This window comes from Thunnus albacares, chromosome 19, assembly GCF_914725855.1.
Source record: "Thunnus albacares chromosome 19, fThuAlb1.1, whole genome shotgun sequence".
Lineage (NCBI taxonomy): Eukaryota > Metazoa > Chordata > Actinopteri > Scombriformes > Scombridae > Thunnus > Thunnus albacares.
In genome coordinates, this window is record NC_058124.1 from 25391545 (window position 1) to 25408478 (window position 16934).

At 40.2% G+C, this 16934-nt stretch overlaps 1 protein-coding gene across 1 annotated transcript in view; it reads right to left on the bottom strand.

Moving 5' to 3' along the window:
* Positions 1-2258: 2258 nt before the first annotated feature.
* The window catches only part of LOC122970320 (glutamate receptor ionotropic, NMDA 2D-like), a 30176-nt gene continuing 15500 nt past the window's right edge, over positions 2259-16934 (bottom strand). Inside the window, exons 4-5 of the mRNA XM_044336452.1 lie at positions 5913-6053; positions 2259-2310 (exon numbers count right to left, since the gene is read on the bottom strand). Coding sequence (XP_044192387.1) covers positions 2259-2310; positions 5913-6053 — 193 coding nt within the window. The remainder of the gene's footprint in view (positions 2311-5912; positions 6054-16934) is intronic.

Sequence of the window (16934 nt, forward strand, 5' to 3'; positions counted from 1 at the left end):
ATGATAAGGAGCTTGTTGTGACATTAGATTTCTTTTTCTCAAATGTTTAAAATCAAGATTCGGAACAAAACTCAAAGCCAACATCAGTTTAAAGGAATACACCGCTGAAAGTCTCTTGAGTATCAAACTATCGCCGCCTGTAGGCTTAAAAGGTGGTTTTAAAATGTTTGTATCTTGGTTCTTCACAGCAGAACAACTGTAGTCAGCCTGGATTAAACTCACAACAACAACAGCAAAATGCTTAAACCTCTCATGTTCAGTAAATTCCAATCAATCAATTCAATTGTTCCTTTGCCAATGAATGGATAAACACACGTCCAGCAGAGCTTCACACCTCAAACTATCTGTACACACGTTCAAGCTGGATGTAGAGATGATGATGTAAATGCATTCGTCTTTTCAAGCTGCGTACGTCATAACTACGCAGTCTATGGAAGCAGCCACTTATCAGTGTGTTGCCCCTGTGATATTGGTCATTGTGTCCCTGTCACATTAAAGCAACACATGCTGAGTGATTTCAACACATGCGGTCATACAGACGGTGTAACCACATGGTGTAAGATTGATCTAATCCCCCAACGGTGCAACCACTGAATGAACTGTAAAAGGCTGCTACGAGTACAGATGACGGCGTGCAATTATTTAATCCATCCATGCAAATTATCCGTGTGTTTGTGTAAATTGATGGATAATTGGTTGCTATTTGGGTAAACTGTTTCTTCTGGCATTTTTGGAAGCTAGCGAACAAGCTCAGGTGCATAACCGCAACTCTCCGGACTGGAGTAGAGCCAATCTGTTGCATTTAACTGGGGAAATGTAAGATGGATGTAATCGGATTTATGATCTGAGCAGCTCACGGCCCAAAGCGTAGCACCCCCTTTTTGATTCTGTCACGGCTCGGGCATGTATGACTGCTAATGGAACCGGCATGCTGGCATTTATTGAAGATTTCACTGTTGACAGAAGCAACAGGACGAACACAGAGATATACAGGAGTATTTCACATTCAGCCAAATGCATCAAAACTCAGACTAGAGGCCGAGAGAGAGAGAATCCACATCAAGCAAGAGCTGAAGGTAGCAGCAGCGAAGGCCGGGGAAAGCATCACCAGGGAAGATACAAAGCATCTGCTGATGTCTTTGGGTCCAAGAATCCAGGCAGTTATTGACTGCTAACGATTTTCCACAAAACATTAAATATGATGATTTTGTTTGGGCGCTGTATTAAAAGGGCTTTATCGCCCACACAGTTCTTTCAATATTGACATAATTAAATCTGAAACGTGGCACTTTAATGTAGTATCCATTCAAATTGAGCACAGAGCCTGAATAATGAAAAATCTGTAACTGTCCAAATAGTAAAATTATAATAGAAGTGTTTGACTAAGTCTAAATGGAGGTGTATTAAATCCCATCCGGGCTTTATCCGAATATATGACACCTAAAATGTTTGGTGTAAATGGGGCCTCTGATACTCAAAAAGATATATTTTCAGTGGAGTACCTACTTAAATTCAGAAGCTCTCAGTGTCCCCAAAATAAATCTATTTACACGTGAAAGGCCAGGCAGTATAGTTAAGAACACCATCAGGCTGAGTTTTGTTTCTATGTCAGCGGCAACTTCAGTCAGAGCCGAGCCATTTTTGGAAAGGTGTACGTCTCCCTGGGGAGTAGAACCCCTTCACATGTTACAGGTGTCATTCATGCCGCTGTAGCGAGGACGATCACCGCCTCTCGATGAGACTCCCACGGGGGGGCCCCGGCGCCTGTCAGCGTGACAGACAGCCCCGCCGCTGATTGAGAACGTTCAAAAGCCAGATTCTGAAGGGCATGAAATGTTTTGCTGAGTTTAAAATGAACCTCCTCACTTCATTAAAGAGCGCAGACAGGCCGCGTTAACCATCCATCTGCGGTCGGACTTGTTGTCTGTGCGCGGACGGTTTCTCAGACGCTGTCATCAATCTGTCATATCTGCACCAATCTGTTATTTTCTGGCATTAACTGTTGTAATTTAGTTTTTTTTTTTCTTCCTTAATCTGCCTCAATTTATCTATTTCAGGATGAACTTTGCAACATTTCCCTGAACGTCTTTCAGTACACATTTAGAGGGAAGAGGTGTGAACATGTAGAAGAGGAAGTAATAACACCTGAAGTGGTTTTCTCAGTTAAACATAAAGTGAGATTCACATCTTTCAAGGTGTACTCAGACTGCATACAAAGTGGAAGGAAGGATGCAAAGTTCACCTGAAAAGATTCAAGTTCACGTCAGACGGAAGCGTTCGCGGTAAAGATGCATCTGTGCATTTGAGAGTCTGGAGAAAAACAACAACACAAAAAAGAAATAACTGGAAGTATGTTTTGAGATTATTCTAAGTCTGAAAGACACACAAAAGCATCTGTCTGTGTGTGTTAGCTATTTATGGAAAATAAATACAGACTGCACTGCACACTCCAGCATTCAGTTTGTATCAATCTAAATGCACCTTTACACAAACCAGAAAAGCCTTCCCTTCTGATCTTTATTGGTTTTTCTGCAAAAAAATCTGTTGTAGCTGCTGGAAATGTGTCAATAATCCTTTACATTGTTGTCTTTTTTTTACAGCTATTCATATCAGTTTAAAAACTATACCAACAAACAACAAAATGAACCCAGAAGTGAAAGGTACATTGTTGACATCTGGCCAATGTCCTCACAGTTCTCAGGTCCATTAAGCTCTGAATGTTTCCATCTGGTGAAATACTAAACATATACGTGCTTTGCAGTGGTTGGCGTCACTTGGACTTGTTGGGTTTCAGCTGAACATTTGACAAACTGGTTTCCTGTACTGTGTTTAACAATCAGATTTTATTCAGATACATTTTTCGTTTGGTAGTTTTAGATTAATCTAAATCTACCAAACAAAGATTTGAATCTAGATTATGATGGTATACAGCTGTTAGGCTGTATTTACTATAGAGCAATTAGTCAATTAACTGATTAATCAGCAACTACTTTGATAATCAGCTCAGTTTCCCAAATGTGGTGATTTGATGCTTTTCTTTATCAAACATGATAGTGAACTGGTTATCTTTGGGTTTGGGACTGTGGATCAAACAAAACAAGATATATGAAGACGTTATCCTTGATTTTGTGACATTTTACAGATAAACAATAAATTGATTAATAGAAATATATTGATAATGAAAATAATCAGTAGTTGCAGCCCTATTTTACTGTAAGGTGCCACTTTAGATTGTTTCTATATTATGATTCTTATTAACAGTTCTACTAATTTTACAATGATATGACCTTGTAACATATTCTGTGTATAAAGTCTTAACTCATATTTTGGCAAGGCAAAGCAATTAGGGTTTGTGGCTTAAATAAAGTAAAATAAGTGGAAGAGAGATTTAAGCTTCAGTTGTTCTTTACTGTAGAATTCAAATTAAAACCCCAGATTATGTCCTTTCCTGCTATTGTTGTCAAAACTAATTATTATGGGAAGGTTTGCTGGTAATTTTTTTTGTTTTTGTTGTTTTTTTTTTTCTTTTTTTGTTCTTGCATCAGCACACCTCTTAAGTTTCAGCTCAGTTCATTGTGAGGTCTGAGATCTAGCACAACTCCTGTCTTCTCTGGATGGTCTGATGGAGCTTTTCTCAAAGGCATTTTTTCATTATCTGTTGAGGTCAGGATCATTCATTTACTTGGGTTTTTTTTCTGAAAATTGACTTAACAGAAACCCAGTGTACAAATCTAAGTTCATGCACATATTCTGCATTTAACATGCATTTAAAACTGCAGACAATTCATCAGTAAATGTATTTTTTCAGTACAACCTTATTAGTAAATGTGAACACAAATCTCCAGAGCCAGTCTACCAGCAGGTTACCACCCAGCTTCTGTAAACCTGACAGCCAGAAAGAGAGCAAAACCTGACTTCCCCAAACAGTTCCCAGAGGGGATTGTGCCAAAGAGCAGCAGCAGTCTATCAAGCATGTAGTTAAAAGTTGGACTGCTACTATTCTGCTCCTCTGCTTGCTTTTCCCTCAACATTTTTAAAGTTGCTCTGGTAAAGAAGGGCAAAATGTCTAAAATGTAAATGCAAAGGTGGGATGTTTTTGTAGTTATGTGGTTCTCACTGGTTTCTAACAATTAAATAGATATGCATTAATTTATAGTTTAATGTTTGCTGTTCCACTGTTTTATCCCAGACCAGTCCAGTCCACCTTTTAAGATACGCCATAACTCAAACAAAAAACACTCAATTTGGACACAAGTGTATCCTTTTTGTCCCTCAATATCCCACAATCCATTGAATGCGTTCTGGTTGTTGTCAGCTAATGTAGCCTGAAAAAAGCACATGACCAAAATACTTTATATTTGATACTTTGCATAACTAAACTATTTATTATTATAACTAAAACATTGGTCTGTTTTATCCCTTTTTTCCATTATTTTTGAACTTCAAGGGCATCACAAAACATTAAAAAAACAACTTAACAGCAGCTGAAAGTCTTGTTTTTGCTCTCCAGTGGTTTAACTTCTCACCTTGCTGCAGTGATGTAGAAGTGTACTCCAGGATGTGACAGTACACCATGACATCACTGTTGGGTGTGGTTACAGGTGCAACAGAGCATGCTGTGATGCTGGACTATGAATCCTTCCACCAGAGAGAGCAGTGAGACACTACTTTTTATTATTATCTCATAAAGTTACTCTTAAATAATCCAATTTAGGTGTTGTGTGGTTTAAGATTTTAAAGACAGTCAGTCTGAGAGATAGATTTAAATCTTGTGTTTTGATTTTTGGTCTTCACCCTTTGGTTTACATTTGGATCATGGAGTGGGCTCATAATTGCTACATATCGTAAATACAGTAATGGAAGATATATGGATACATTTACATAGACACATACAGTATTTATCCATTAATCTGGTACATTATTTGCAGGTTGTCCATCATGTGTTTAAGTATGATGTCACAACTTGTACTCTATCATCAGTTTTGCCCAAATTCCCGTCTCATTTTTTCTGGTTGGCTGTTTGACTTACTGCCAATTTGCATTTGGACAAATTCCACCGAAACACACTATTAGTTTTCATTTCCGTGAGTCTAATTTGCAGATGATGAGCAAGTTCCAGCTCACCTTCAGTCCTCTGAAAGACATACGAGGAAACATCCTTCAAAGGCAGCAGAACCTGATGTTTGGACTGAGCTTATATTCCAACATTTTGCAACCGCTTTTGAAATCTGTTTTCTCATGTACTGAATAGATCACACCACCATTTCTGTCTGTGCATTTGCAGTGCTAAAACCTACACATCCATGTTAAAAAAGTTGTGATGTATAAAGTTACAGCCCTGAAATAACTTGTTTTTTTCAAACATGACTTTCATTGTGCGAGGACACAGACAAATCTATATATTCACTGACATAATAACAACTAGCACTGACAGTTTCCTACAGGATGTGCTCACACCACAATATCTGTCAATGTACCGGCAGCGCTGAAAGTGACCCTGAAGTTGCAGAATCAGTAAGCGTTCAGTGTCAAGTTCTTTCAAATAAAAGTGCAAAAGAAAGTTAATATATAAAGCCGAAGCAAGACAAATACAACCTGTGCTGCAGCATTCACAAACACAGGACAGCAATCCAGGTTTCAATCAGTAGTCATCATGTAGTCGCCTGTGAAATGTAACAACTGAAGCAATACAGCAGCTTTTTTTTTTTTTTTTTGCAGGCCAGGATGACTCAGCTATCCAGGTTTTGCTCTGAATGTAGAAGCTTCATTAAAGCTCCTGGCTACTATTTACTTTCAGTGCTGTTCTGCTGTTTGCTCGCTCGCTCTGCTGTATGTCAGAAGCCGGTGTGAATGACATCAAAATTCAAAGTCACCCCCCCACCCCCCGGTCCCCTCCTCTGAGTCCCGCTCACCTGATTCTATCTGGCACTCTGTGGGTCTGGTTACCGTCGCTCTGGCAGTTGCCGGCATACTGCGACCGGCTGGTGGCCCCCTGGTCTCTCCGCAGAGCCATCGCCCCGTGGGTGAGCACAGAGACGCCCTTGGCAATGCGCCTGCAGGATTAGGGAGAGAACAATGTGAGCTGCAGACACTGGGACATTTTCAAAGGTCTTTTCTGACATTGCTGAAGCCCAGGGAAATGGCTACAGGGGAGTAGAGAGACTGTCTGGGTGGAAGGCAGTTGTCACTGCTTGAGTAACTACATAGCCAATGACAATGAAAATGCAACAAAGCTCAAACCTAATAGCACTCAATTCATGAGGAAGAATGAATGAACTTGTCTCCTCCATGACGTAAAGCTGAAATGAGCAAAAAAAATGAGCAAAAAGAACACCCTATCTTAGCAGTTTAAATATGTGTGACTTCAACAAAATTAAAAGTAATTACATCTCCGCTGTCTCAGACGCTGTTGAATTTCCCGATTTCTGTAAATGAGGTTCTGTTGTCGGATGTGTGCGTGTCTCTGAAAGACTGATGATTCACCGAAATCCAAAAATGTCTCCTCATCAGCTCAAAGCTTGACTCATCACTATTAGATCATTTATCTCTCTTCTTTGTTTTTGTATTAATTATCACAGACTAGCCAAGGAGCAGTGAATATGCTGTTTGATTTCTGGGTATTGAAGGGATACTCCAACATATTGGGAAATACATTTGTTTACACAAACTTTTAATGGACATGCAAATTATGACTCTTGTCTGTTAGGAATACAGGCAAAAGTAGCCTCACCGTTAGGATCCCAGGAGGAAGTTAAACAAAGTATTTAACTTGGACATGTGAGGCTGCTGTTCACCTCCTGTTTCCTATAGACAGTAACTGTGGCTGTTCAGAAAACAGTTCTATGTAACGGCTTGTTAAGGCACTGTTGTCCTGCAGGTAGATAACAGATAGGCTTCCTTTAATTATTTACATGTTGCATCATATTAGCTGGCAGACTAGTTGCTAAGACATTCCAGAGCCATCATTTTTCATTAAAACTTAACAAAGAAACAAAGAACTGCTTTAAAAAGTGTAGAAACATTAAGGTTTGTGTGGATTTTATGGTTGTTTTTACATGCATTTGCAGTCTGTGTTTATATTCCCCAACAGCCTACGCACTGACTGTACAGAAGTTAGCTGTAGCCTGATAGCAACATACAGAACGGCTGTTATGTAGGGAGTGAGTCTTGTTTCTGTACATAATTGATAAATGAAGACAAAAAGTTGGAACATTTTCTATGTTCAACAGGCAACTGTTCACATCTACTCTCTTGTCTTTGCTTCTTGATTTTATATGCTATATATGTTATAAATATAATTATATCGTGGTCAGTGAGAGCAAAAATATTTAATGATTTCTTAACTTTTAGTGTCATTGTGTTTGATTTGTATTAGATCAGCTTAATATTTTACAGTAGTTAACAGTCAGGCAACTCACATGATACTGTGAACATGCACGATGAAATCTTATTTACACATGGGATTAGTGAACATGTAAAACTAAGAGATCTGATATACAGTGAGATTTGAACTTCTACAGAACTGATTTACACCTAGTTTATTTGTAAATTTTTGATATTGTCAATATTCTTAAGTATTTTTGGGGGGCATTTTATGCCTTTTATTGGTGAGTCAGTAGTTGAGAGATGACAGGAAATGCCTTAACCTCTCAGCTACCAGAGCACCCCCTGTAAATGTGTTTTTGTATCAAGCATTCCCCAGTCCTATATAAATCTTAGCAGACTCATTTGCTATCTGTCACAGAATGATTTAAAAATAGAACAGACTTTTATCTGCAAGAAGCTTTCACACAGCAAAAACTGAAACAGCTTGGCTTCTTGAAATGGCTGTAAAGTCAACCCTGATTTGTAACTCACAGCATTAAAACAACACCTAACCCTTCTCATATATTATTGTGTAAGATGCAAATATTTATCATGTAAAATACATACTTTCTGTGCTGATAAGGTAGGTAACAACATCTAATGATCCAAAATTCATAAGGCATTTCAATGGAGACTTGCTTCCATAATTCAGTGTATTACCATTTCAAACAAGCTGGCGGGGCAGGACGTGAAGTGAATGAGAGTTCAACAGTTCAACAGAAAGTAGGTAAGTAAATAAAGTTTATTTAGTATAGCACCTTTCACAAAGCAAAGTCACAAAGTGCTTCACTAGAGTAAAATACGGCCATAAAAAGCTGTAAAGAAAGAAAGCAAACAATAAAATATAAGCAACAGGAAGACATTAAAAACACACAAAATTACAACACTAGACAGCACAAGGCGAGACAAAGGCCGGGTTGAATAAATGAGTCTTCAGCTGCTTTTTAAAGGCGTCAACAAAGACCGCAGATTGTACGTCTATAGGAGGAGCATTCCAGTGTTGGAGCCACAACTTCAAAGACACAATCACCTTTTGTTTTTAGTCAAGAGACAACCAGTAAGTCCTGGTCAGAAGACCTAAGTGACCTACTGGTGATATAAGGATGGAGCAGGTCAGAGATGTACACAGATGCCTGACCATGCAGGGCTCCCTTAAAATGAATCCTAAGCTTGACGGGAAGCCAATGTAAAGATGATAAGATGGGTGTGATGTGAGTCATCCTGCTGGACCCGGTCAACAGCCTTGCAGCAGCGTTCTGGACCATCTGTAAACAGCCCAGAGAAGACTTGCTGAGGCAGGTGAAAAGGGAACTGCAGTAGTCTAGCCGGGATGATATGAAAGCTTGAAGAATCATCTCTAGCTGAGGTTGTGATACAACGGATCTGAGTTTTGCAATGGAAGAAACATGTATGGGTTAATGATTTGATATGTTAATCAGAGTACATAGCCTGAGATTTCTAAGATTGCAGCTGAAGAAAGAGACACAATACACTGAGCAAACTTGGAAGCTATGCTATGTGAAGCAATGATAAGGACCTCAGTCTTATTTGCATTTAGTTGTAAAAAGTTGTTAGCCATCCAGTCAGTTTATGGTAGTCAGACAATCGTGCAAAACAGATCTCATCCAGCCAGTCTCATCAAGCTTAAAAGAGACATACAGCTGAATATCATCAGCGTAACAATGATAAGCGATACCTTTAAATTTTTTAATAATATGACTTAAGGGAAACATAGAGCAAATAGTATAGGACTCGAGAGAGAACCCTGTGGGAGGAACAGAACCAGTCCAGGGCGCTCCCAGAGACATCCACCCACTGCCTAAGCCTTTCAATCAAGATGCTGTGATCTGCAGTATCAAAAGCTGCACTAAGATCCAGCTGTACCAAAACAGAGCATTCACCCACATCAGAAGACATCATTATGTCATTGGAGACTCTGGGAAGAGCTGTTTCAGTGGAATGCTTCTGACGGAAACCAGATTGGAATTTATCTAAAATGTTGTGTGCAGTCAAGACAGCAGTGAGCGGTTTGGCAACAACTTTCTCTAACTTAACTTTTGAGATAAAAGGCAGCTTAGATATAGGCCTGTAGTTTTTAGAAAATCATGGGTGAAGGTTAGTTTTTTTTTATTTTCTATTTTTCAGAAGGGGCTGAACAACTGTACGTTTAAAATAGGCTGGGACACAACCAAATTGCAGGCAGCTATTTATAATAGAGACCAGGCATGGACCAATACACCCAAGTACATTTTTAAGCATGGATGTTGGTAAAATATCTCCAGGACTTAAGAAAGGTTTCATACTGCCCGCCAGATAAATGAGGATCTTGCAGGGAAATAGGAGAGAAGCAGTCCAAAATCGATGGCCGAGTTGGATAAGCAGAAAAGGGAGTAGAGGAGGGGATGATGCTTGCCCTGACATCTTATCCACAAAGGAAGAGAGAAAGTTGCTCCAATCCTTATTTGAAAAAAACATGCTTATCAGGAGGTGCAGGAGTCACAGTGTTGTTGATGGTGTCAAATGGGACTTTAGGGTTGCGTTTACTAGAAGATATTAGGCTGGCAAAGTAAGAAGTCCTCGCATCTTTATCCATGTTATTAAACTCAGTTAAAAGGTCTTTGTAATGGAGGCAGTGCACATGGAGATTGGTGGATTTCCACAGTCATGCTACCCTCTGACATTAATGCTGGAAACAACAAATAGTGTGATTTAACCAGGGGGAGGAACTGACAGAGGGAACAAGTCTCATTTTACTAGATCAAAAGCTGCAGAAAACTCCTCAGCTGAGAGGCGATTCGAGATGCGAGAGGAATTCAAACGTTTACTGGGCAGAGAATCTAAATTAAAAGACAGAGTTTGAACAGAGCACATTCATGGTCAGCAACATGTAGCACCTCAGAGCAAACAGAATTCGTATTTAAACCAAGTGTAAAAACCAGGGCCTGGGTATGACCCCTAATGTGTGTGGGACTAGACACATGTTGAATTAAATTAAAAGACTCAGTGACATTAAAGGTATAGTGTGTAAGAACTGGCCAGAATTTGAGTTTAAAACATTTCCAAATTAACTAAAATTATCAACAGAATGACCTATATGTATTGTAGTGCAGAGATATCTACTGAAGCTAGCATGCTAACCAGCTAGCTCAGGCCCTTACTGTCTCGTAATACCAGTTTGTACCTCAGGGGCGATACTGAGTCACTGTAGCGTCCAGTCTGCCCTCAGTCCAACATCAGAGGAAGAAAAAGTAGCACCGGCAGTAATGGTGGAAGCCAGGCTGAATGCTGTTGACATTTTCACTGTAGGACTGTTAATATGTCATTTTATTAAGTTTCAATATTTTTTCAGGCAAGAAAGTAACCATGTAGACTCCTAATATGTGGTCAGTTTATCTAAATAACGCCGCTTTCTGATCTGTACAGCTCATTTGTAATTTACCGCTGGCTCTAATGTCTCCGTAGCATTTTGATATCTTGACAACGCCATAGCACAGATTCACTGTAAACAGTAAGCTTTGCACTATATTCAGTGAGTGATAATGGTGGTGGGGTGGCATTTGGGGGGGTCGAGGGGACGGGGGTGATATGCTGCCCCCTATTTGTTTGTACCAGGTGGACAATTATAAAAATAGCAGCAAAGCTACAAGAAGCATCGTCTATGTGAATATTAAATTCACCAACCATAATAACTCTGTCCATAGAGGATAAAAAAAAAAATCACTGAATTCATACATAAAAGAACTACTATAACCAGGGGGCTGGTAAATTAAAATACAATAAAACGGATTTGAACAACCAACTTTGTTCATCTGCAGTTCAAACGAGGAGAAAGCCCCAGTGCTCACAGTCTGACTTTGAAAGCACTTCCTGAAAACCACAGCGAGTCCTCCACCCCGACCGGAGGTCCTGGGTGTGCTAATAAAAGTATATAATCCAGCGGGCACAGTTCGACTAGGGGGGCATATTCCAAGCTCCTCTGCCAAGTCTCGGTCAGAAACAGAAAATCCGTATGAAAGACTTATTTGCAATGGAACAAGCATTTATCAGCGCCATCCTGAGGGGCACAGACCCACTGCTGGCAACAGCAGAAGTCCGAGTCAAGGGGTGCAGGTAACTAGGGTCTGATTCATTGCGAACAGCAGAATGTCTTACTGGGGGGGAGGCCCTCTGGTTAACAATGGTCTGGATAGGGAAATGAATCAGTGAAGGCGTAAATGCCAGGGGAGGGCGGTAGCGGGGGCTAGTGCTGGAAACAGTGGCCTGAGATGAAAACGGAGAAAAGAGGTAGGATCTGGGGGAGGTGTGTGGAGTTTAAACAGTCTGTCATGGGGAGAGAACTGCACCGCATGCTGTTTGTTAGCGGTTAGCACTCGTGAGCCCAGTTTGTTTGGGTGGACTCGATCAGTCCTGAAGAGGACGATCCCAAAACAGTAAAAAACTGTCAATAAAACCTATATTGTGAGCTTTGCAGGCGGACCGGAGGTGTGGAGGCTGAGGATTCTGCTGAAACGCCCGGCTCTATCGGCCAGTGAGGGAATAAGACTGGAGATATAAACAGACTTTCCGCAAATGCTTAAAATGTTAAAAAGATCGTTAAAATCCTTTTTGATTAATTCAGACTGCTGGCGAACTGCATCATTTGTCCCCACATGAACTACTACTGATTCATATGCTGCATGCATATATTTGAGCAAATTCTGTCCTCTTACTGAGAATTAATTCACAGTCATGGTGTCTTCCGGAGAGGAGGCAGGATGTTCACATCTTTACTAGGTCACTTCCAATGTTGTAATGTTGCTGGTAAAAGTTCTGGTCAAATGATTAATAAAATATTAAGTGAGCTTTTGATATCAATTCAAATAAATATTCTCTTCCATGTCATGATAAGTTGAAACAGTTAACAAGGTTCAATTCAATTTCACATGTGACTTGAAAGAGCTGTTAGCGGTGCGGCGGGGTGAAACTTAGCGAGTGCGGTGCCGTTTCTTTAATATTTTTAGAAAAACTACTGGTCCAAATCATATGTATCATTTTTTTGTGTGTTTAGAGAGACTCTCTGGAGGTTCCATCAGCAGCAGCAGCAGTCATAAAACACTGCAGCAGAGAGCTACAGTACACACTTATGTTGTAATATACCACTGGAGGGGTGAAGGAGGATTACTGTGTCACATCCATTTGAAATATTTGTAGGACACAGCTGGTGTATTTGCATCCCTCAGTGTGCAATAATTGTTTCTGCACTGGTCAGTTCTTAATGGTGTATTCGGTCAATCCTCATCTAATCATGAAGTCTGGTGACCACGATGTTTTTACCAGATATTCACCTTCAAGTGGTCATGAACAGATGGGTCACAAATTAAAGTAAAAACCAACATAAAGTGTCTTAGTAAAGTGTTAGGCCACCACAAGCTTCCAGGACAGCTTCAACACTCTTTGACATCACTTCTACAAGCCTCTGGAGCTCGACTATAGGGCTGATCACCATTTTTTTAGAATGGTTTTTCTACTGTATGTTTTTGATGGTGGTGGTTAATCATTCCAAAATTTGTCATGAGGCCCTATATTCCAAAAAAGACATAGACATGGTGGAAAGCAGACAGCAGGCATGCATGCAGTTCTGCTAATACTACATTTGGGTGTCTGTACAGTACGTGTGTTCACACATCTGGCGCATATAGTCCACATGAACATATATTTTGGGCTGTCTACCATTGCGGACATAGGTAGAAGAGGAAATTTTAGTCATGCAAAACCTTGGAGACAAGCTGTAGGAGCTATAGGTGTTCAACTTCTTACATGTAGATATTCACCATATTCATACCTATTCAGTGATGTTTCTCTACTTATTTACTCAGGTTTTTCCAACTTCAGCATGTACATAGCAGAGTTCATGCATAAACTCCAACTCCAAAAAGACAAAAGTTTAAGTTGTTAAGCATGGTAGCACCACCCAATTGATGCTCCTGCAGTTCCGATTCGTCCTGATCTGGACCCCTCTCTGAAAATGGGGCCTGCTGACATGGCAGCTTCTTCACCACTGGTGGCTAGCAGTGTTCAAGTGGCTCTCCATTCCACTGTGAAGCTAAATCAATGGCCTTCATCTCAGGTAATGTCCTCCTCTTCCCGTTGTAAGATCTTGAAAGAGGCTGTAATCAGATGCTCTGGAAGTCTTCCTTGCCCTGAGCCAGCAAGGAAATGCTCTCTCAAGTCTGATGTTGCTGTATCACCACAACACTCGCCTGCTCAGACACCCCATCCTCAATCGGCAACTACAACACACAGTGTGGAAACAGCTTGTGCACTCTTCTGCCATAAGAACCCACAGCCGTCATCTCCTTGTCCCCTCTTCTCCTCAACCACATTAATGGTTGGGTATTCCATAATCAGGAACATCCATTTCTTCAGCGTAGCAACACACTGCTTCCCTGGAGCCACTGGAGTCACTCCCATCTTCTACCAAACGAGTAATAGTTCATGTGGGGACAAACGAGGCAGCTCATCAGCAGTCTGAACTGACCAAAAATGATTTTAATAACCTTTTTTAACTTTCTAAGTAGTTGCGGAAAGTCTGTTTTTATTTCCAGTCCTATTCCCACACTGGCCCGTGGAGCTGGGCATTCAGGCAGAATATTCAGCCTCCACACTTGGCTGTAATCCGCCTGCAGTGCTCACAATGTAGGTTTTATTGACAATTTTAATCTGTTTTCTCCCTCTTCAGAACTGACGGAGACCACCCCAATAGGCTGGGCGGCCGAATGCTATCAGCCAACTTGCAGCACGCCATACAGTACTCTCCACATGACTGACCGTTCACATCCCACACACCTTCCCCGGAACCTCCATCTCCGTCTATGGTGGTACTTCAGAGTCCCCCCACCACCAGCCTCATCTGTCATTAATACAACCATAGCACATGTTTCCAATCATGACAATAATAACAATAATCCCCCCTCCCTCCTCTAAATCTGTTTCTTGTCCTGAAGCTAAAGTAGTTAAACCACAAGGAGGATTGATCTGGTTTGGAAAAAAAATCCATCTACCCTGTCCTAACTTGCCCCGAAAATGGATGAAATTGAAATAATGCTTGTGCAGTCAAAAGCACATATAATGGCAATTTCTGAATCATGGTTAACTGTCACATTCTGACTGGACTTTCGTGTGAGTTTTTGGACTCTTTTGTGTTTTTTGAGGGGTTTCTTGTGTAGCACTTCTGTTGAGTCCCTCTGGTCATATGTCTTGCTTGTTGTGTTGTGTACTTGGGTTTGTGTTCGTGGGTATTCTCAGATGGGTTAGTGTAGGTTGCGTTGAGAATTTGTATTTTCTGGGTTTTGGTTTTCTGTTGCTCTGTGTTTCCCTTGTGTGCTCATGTACTCCTCCACACCTGCCCTGCATTTGGAGTCATTAGCCCTGCCCTGCTCCCTGTGTTTCCCCAGCCAATCACTTCCCCCTCTCCTGAGTTCGCCACCCATCTCTCCTAGTTTTCTGTTCATTGTTTGTCGAGTTGTCTGCGTTTGTTCTGTGTTTATGCCCTGTGTTTGTCCGGTGGTTATGGTCATTGTTCTTGGTTCCTGTGTCTCCTGTGACTTTTGAATTTTTTCATTAAATTTCTGCTTCTGATTTGCCTGCCTGCCATCTCTTGTGTTTGAGTCCACCTGCTCAACTCACCCACATGACATTAACTCCTACTTTTCTTGATCCTTTTCTCTCACCAGAAAATTATCTATATCATGGACACCACACTGATAAAACTGGCAGTGGAGTTGCCTTTTATGCGAGTCTGAAATATGTGCATTCAACAACACAAATGGAAACTGAGACCTTGCAACTGGTTGTAAATTTCACCTGTGAACATGCGATTACAATTATTGTCACCTATAAGCACCTAAGTATCAGTGCAAGTGTCTATTTTGTCACTGATGTCATAAAATCAGTAAAAATGAAGGAACTTGTTATCTTGGGTGATATCAATCTGGACCGGAATGAGAGCTCATCAAAATCATTGAAAGCTACTGCAATAAAGCTTGGTCTCTATCAATTAATCAAGGAGCCGACTACAATTGGGAACACTCGCAGTTTAGTCCTTGACCTTTATATTTACAAATCAATCCTCTAAATATGCATTGTCTGGAGTAATTCATACAATGATCAGAAGCGAATGCACTATTGAACTATGCAAGGCTAAGGTGGTCTATTTCCAAAAGCAAATTATCCAAACTGCTTCTAAACCTAAAACATCATAGTAGACACTAATAGTCATCATTGGTGAAAATGAGAAGAAAAAGAATGACAATATTCAAATTTCTCTTCAAGGTGCTTTTATCATTGAAGCCGAAAAGGTTGCAAGCTCTTTTTTTAATGATTATTTTGTTACATCTGTTAAAGAACTAGCATCTAACTTTGATACTCCCTTCTATCCCCCACATGTTTCTTCTTCTACATCCCGCCAGTTCTCTTTTTCTGAGATTACACAGAATTAGCTGTCTGATGTTTTGAACTCATTGAAAAATTCTCGTACCTGTGATATTTATGGTTTAAATATGCATTTTTAAGGACTCATGCTGACAGCTTTATGTCTCTCCTCCACCACCATCTGATCAATCTGTGTATCAGGCTTTTCAATCTTTCCCTCTGGCTGGAAAACTGTTCAAATCACTCCCATTTTTAAATCTGAGGACCTAACTCTTGTTTCGAACTACAAACCAATATCCATGCTCCAAGTAACATCAAAATTATTGGAAAAAATTATCTCTAACCATCCTGAAAGCAATAATCTCCTCAATGACTTTCAGTGTGGTTTCCTCCTACCCGATCAACCATGTTTGCATTATTATTATTTACTGACCAAATACATCACTCAACAAGGTCATGTCACTGATTTTTATAAAGCCTTTGATACAGTGGATCATCAGATTCTGCTGAACAAATTCAGTTCATTTCAACTTTCCTCTTCTGTGGTAATGATGCTCTCCTCATATCTATCTAACAGGTCCCAAGTGGTTAAAACTGGCCATGTAACACCTCCCCCTATAACTTGTAATATGGGGGTTCCACAAGGCATCAATTTGGGTCCTCTTTCCTCTGCATATTAATGACCTTGCCAATTTGTGTAAATATTCTAATTGTCTACTATATGCCAATGACACTGTATTTTTTCCTTCGGATTCAAACCCTGATCTCATAAACTCAGAACTCTCTTCTGATCTTTATTATTTACACGACTGGTTGAAATCTAATCATCTAGTTATCAGTGTCAAGAAAACAGAATGTATCTATTTCTATTCCCCTAAGAAATCTATGTCTGACCCCATTCATTTTGCAAATCAAACACTAACCTCAGAAACACATCTACATCTAATCATTCTTTCAACAAAATCTTACTGTCTCCCAATTTAATCCCTCACCACAGAGGAAACCATTGACCCAATAGCAATGGAGCTTATAAGATCCCTGGCAACCTTCCCCCTTGGACTCAACACTGCACTACACTTTCACACTCTAATGCCCTGACTTTTCAGAACTACACAGATAATCTAGCCATTAAATTTTACTTTCAGATCCAAAATAAATAA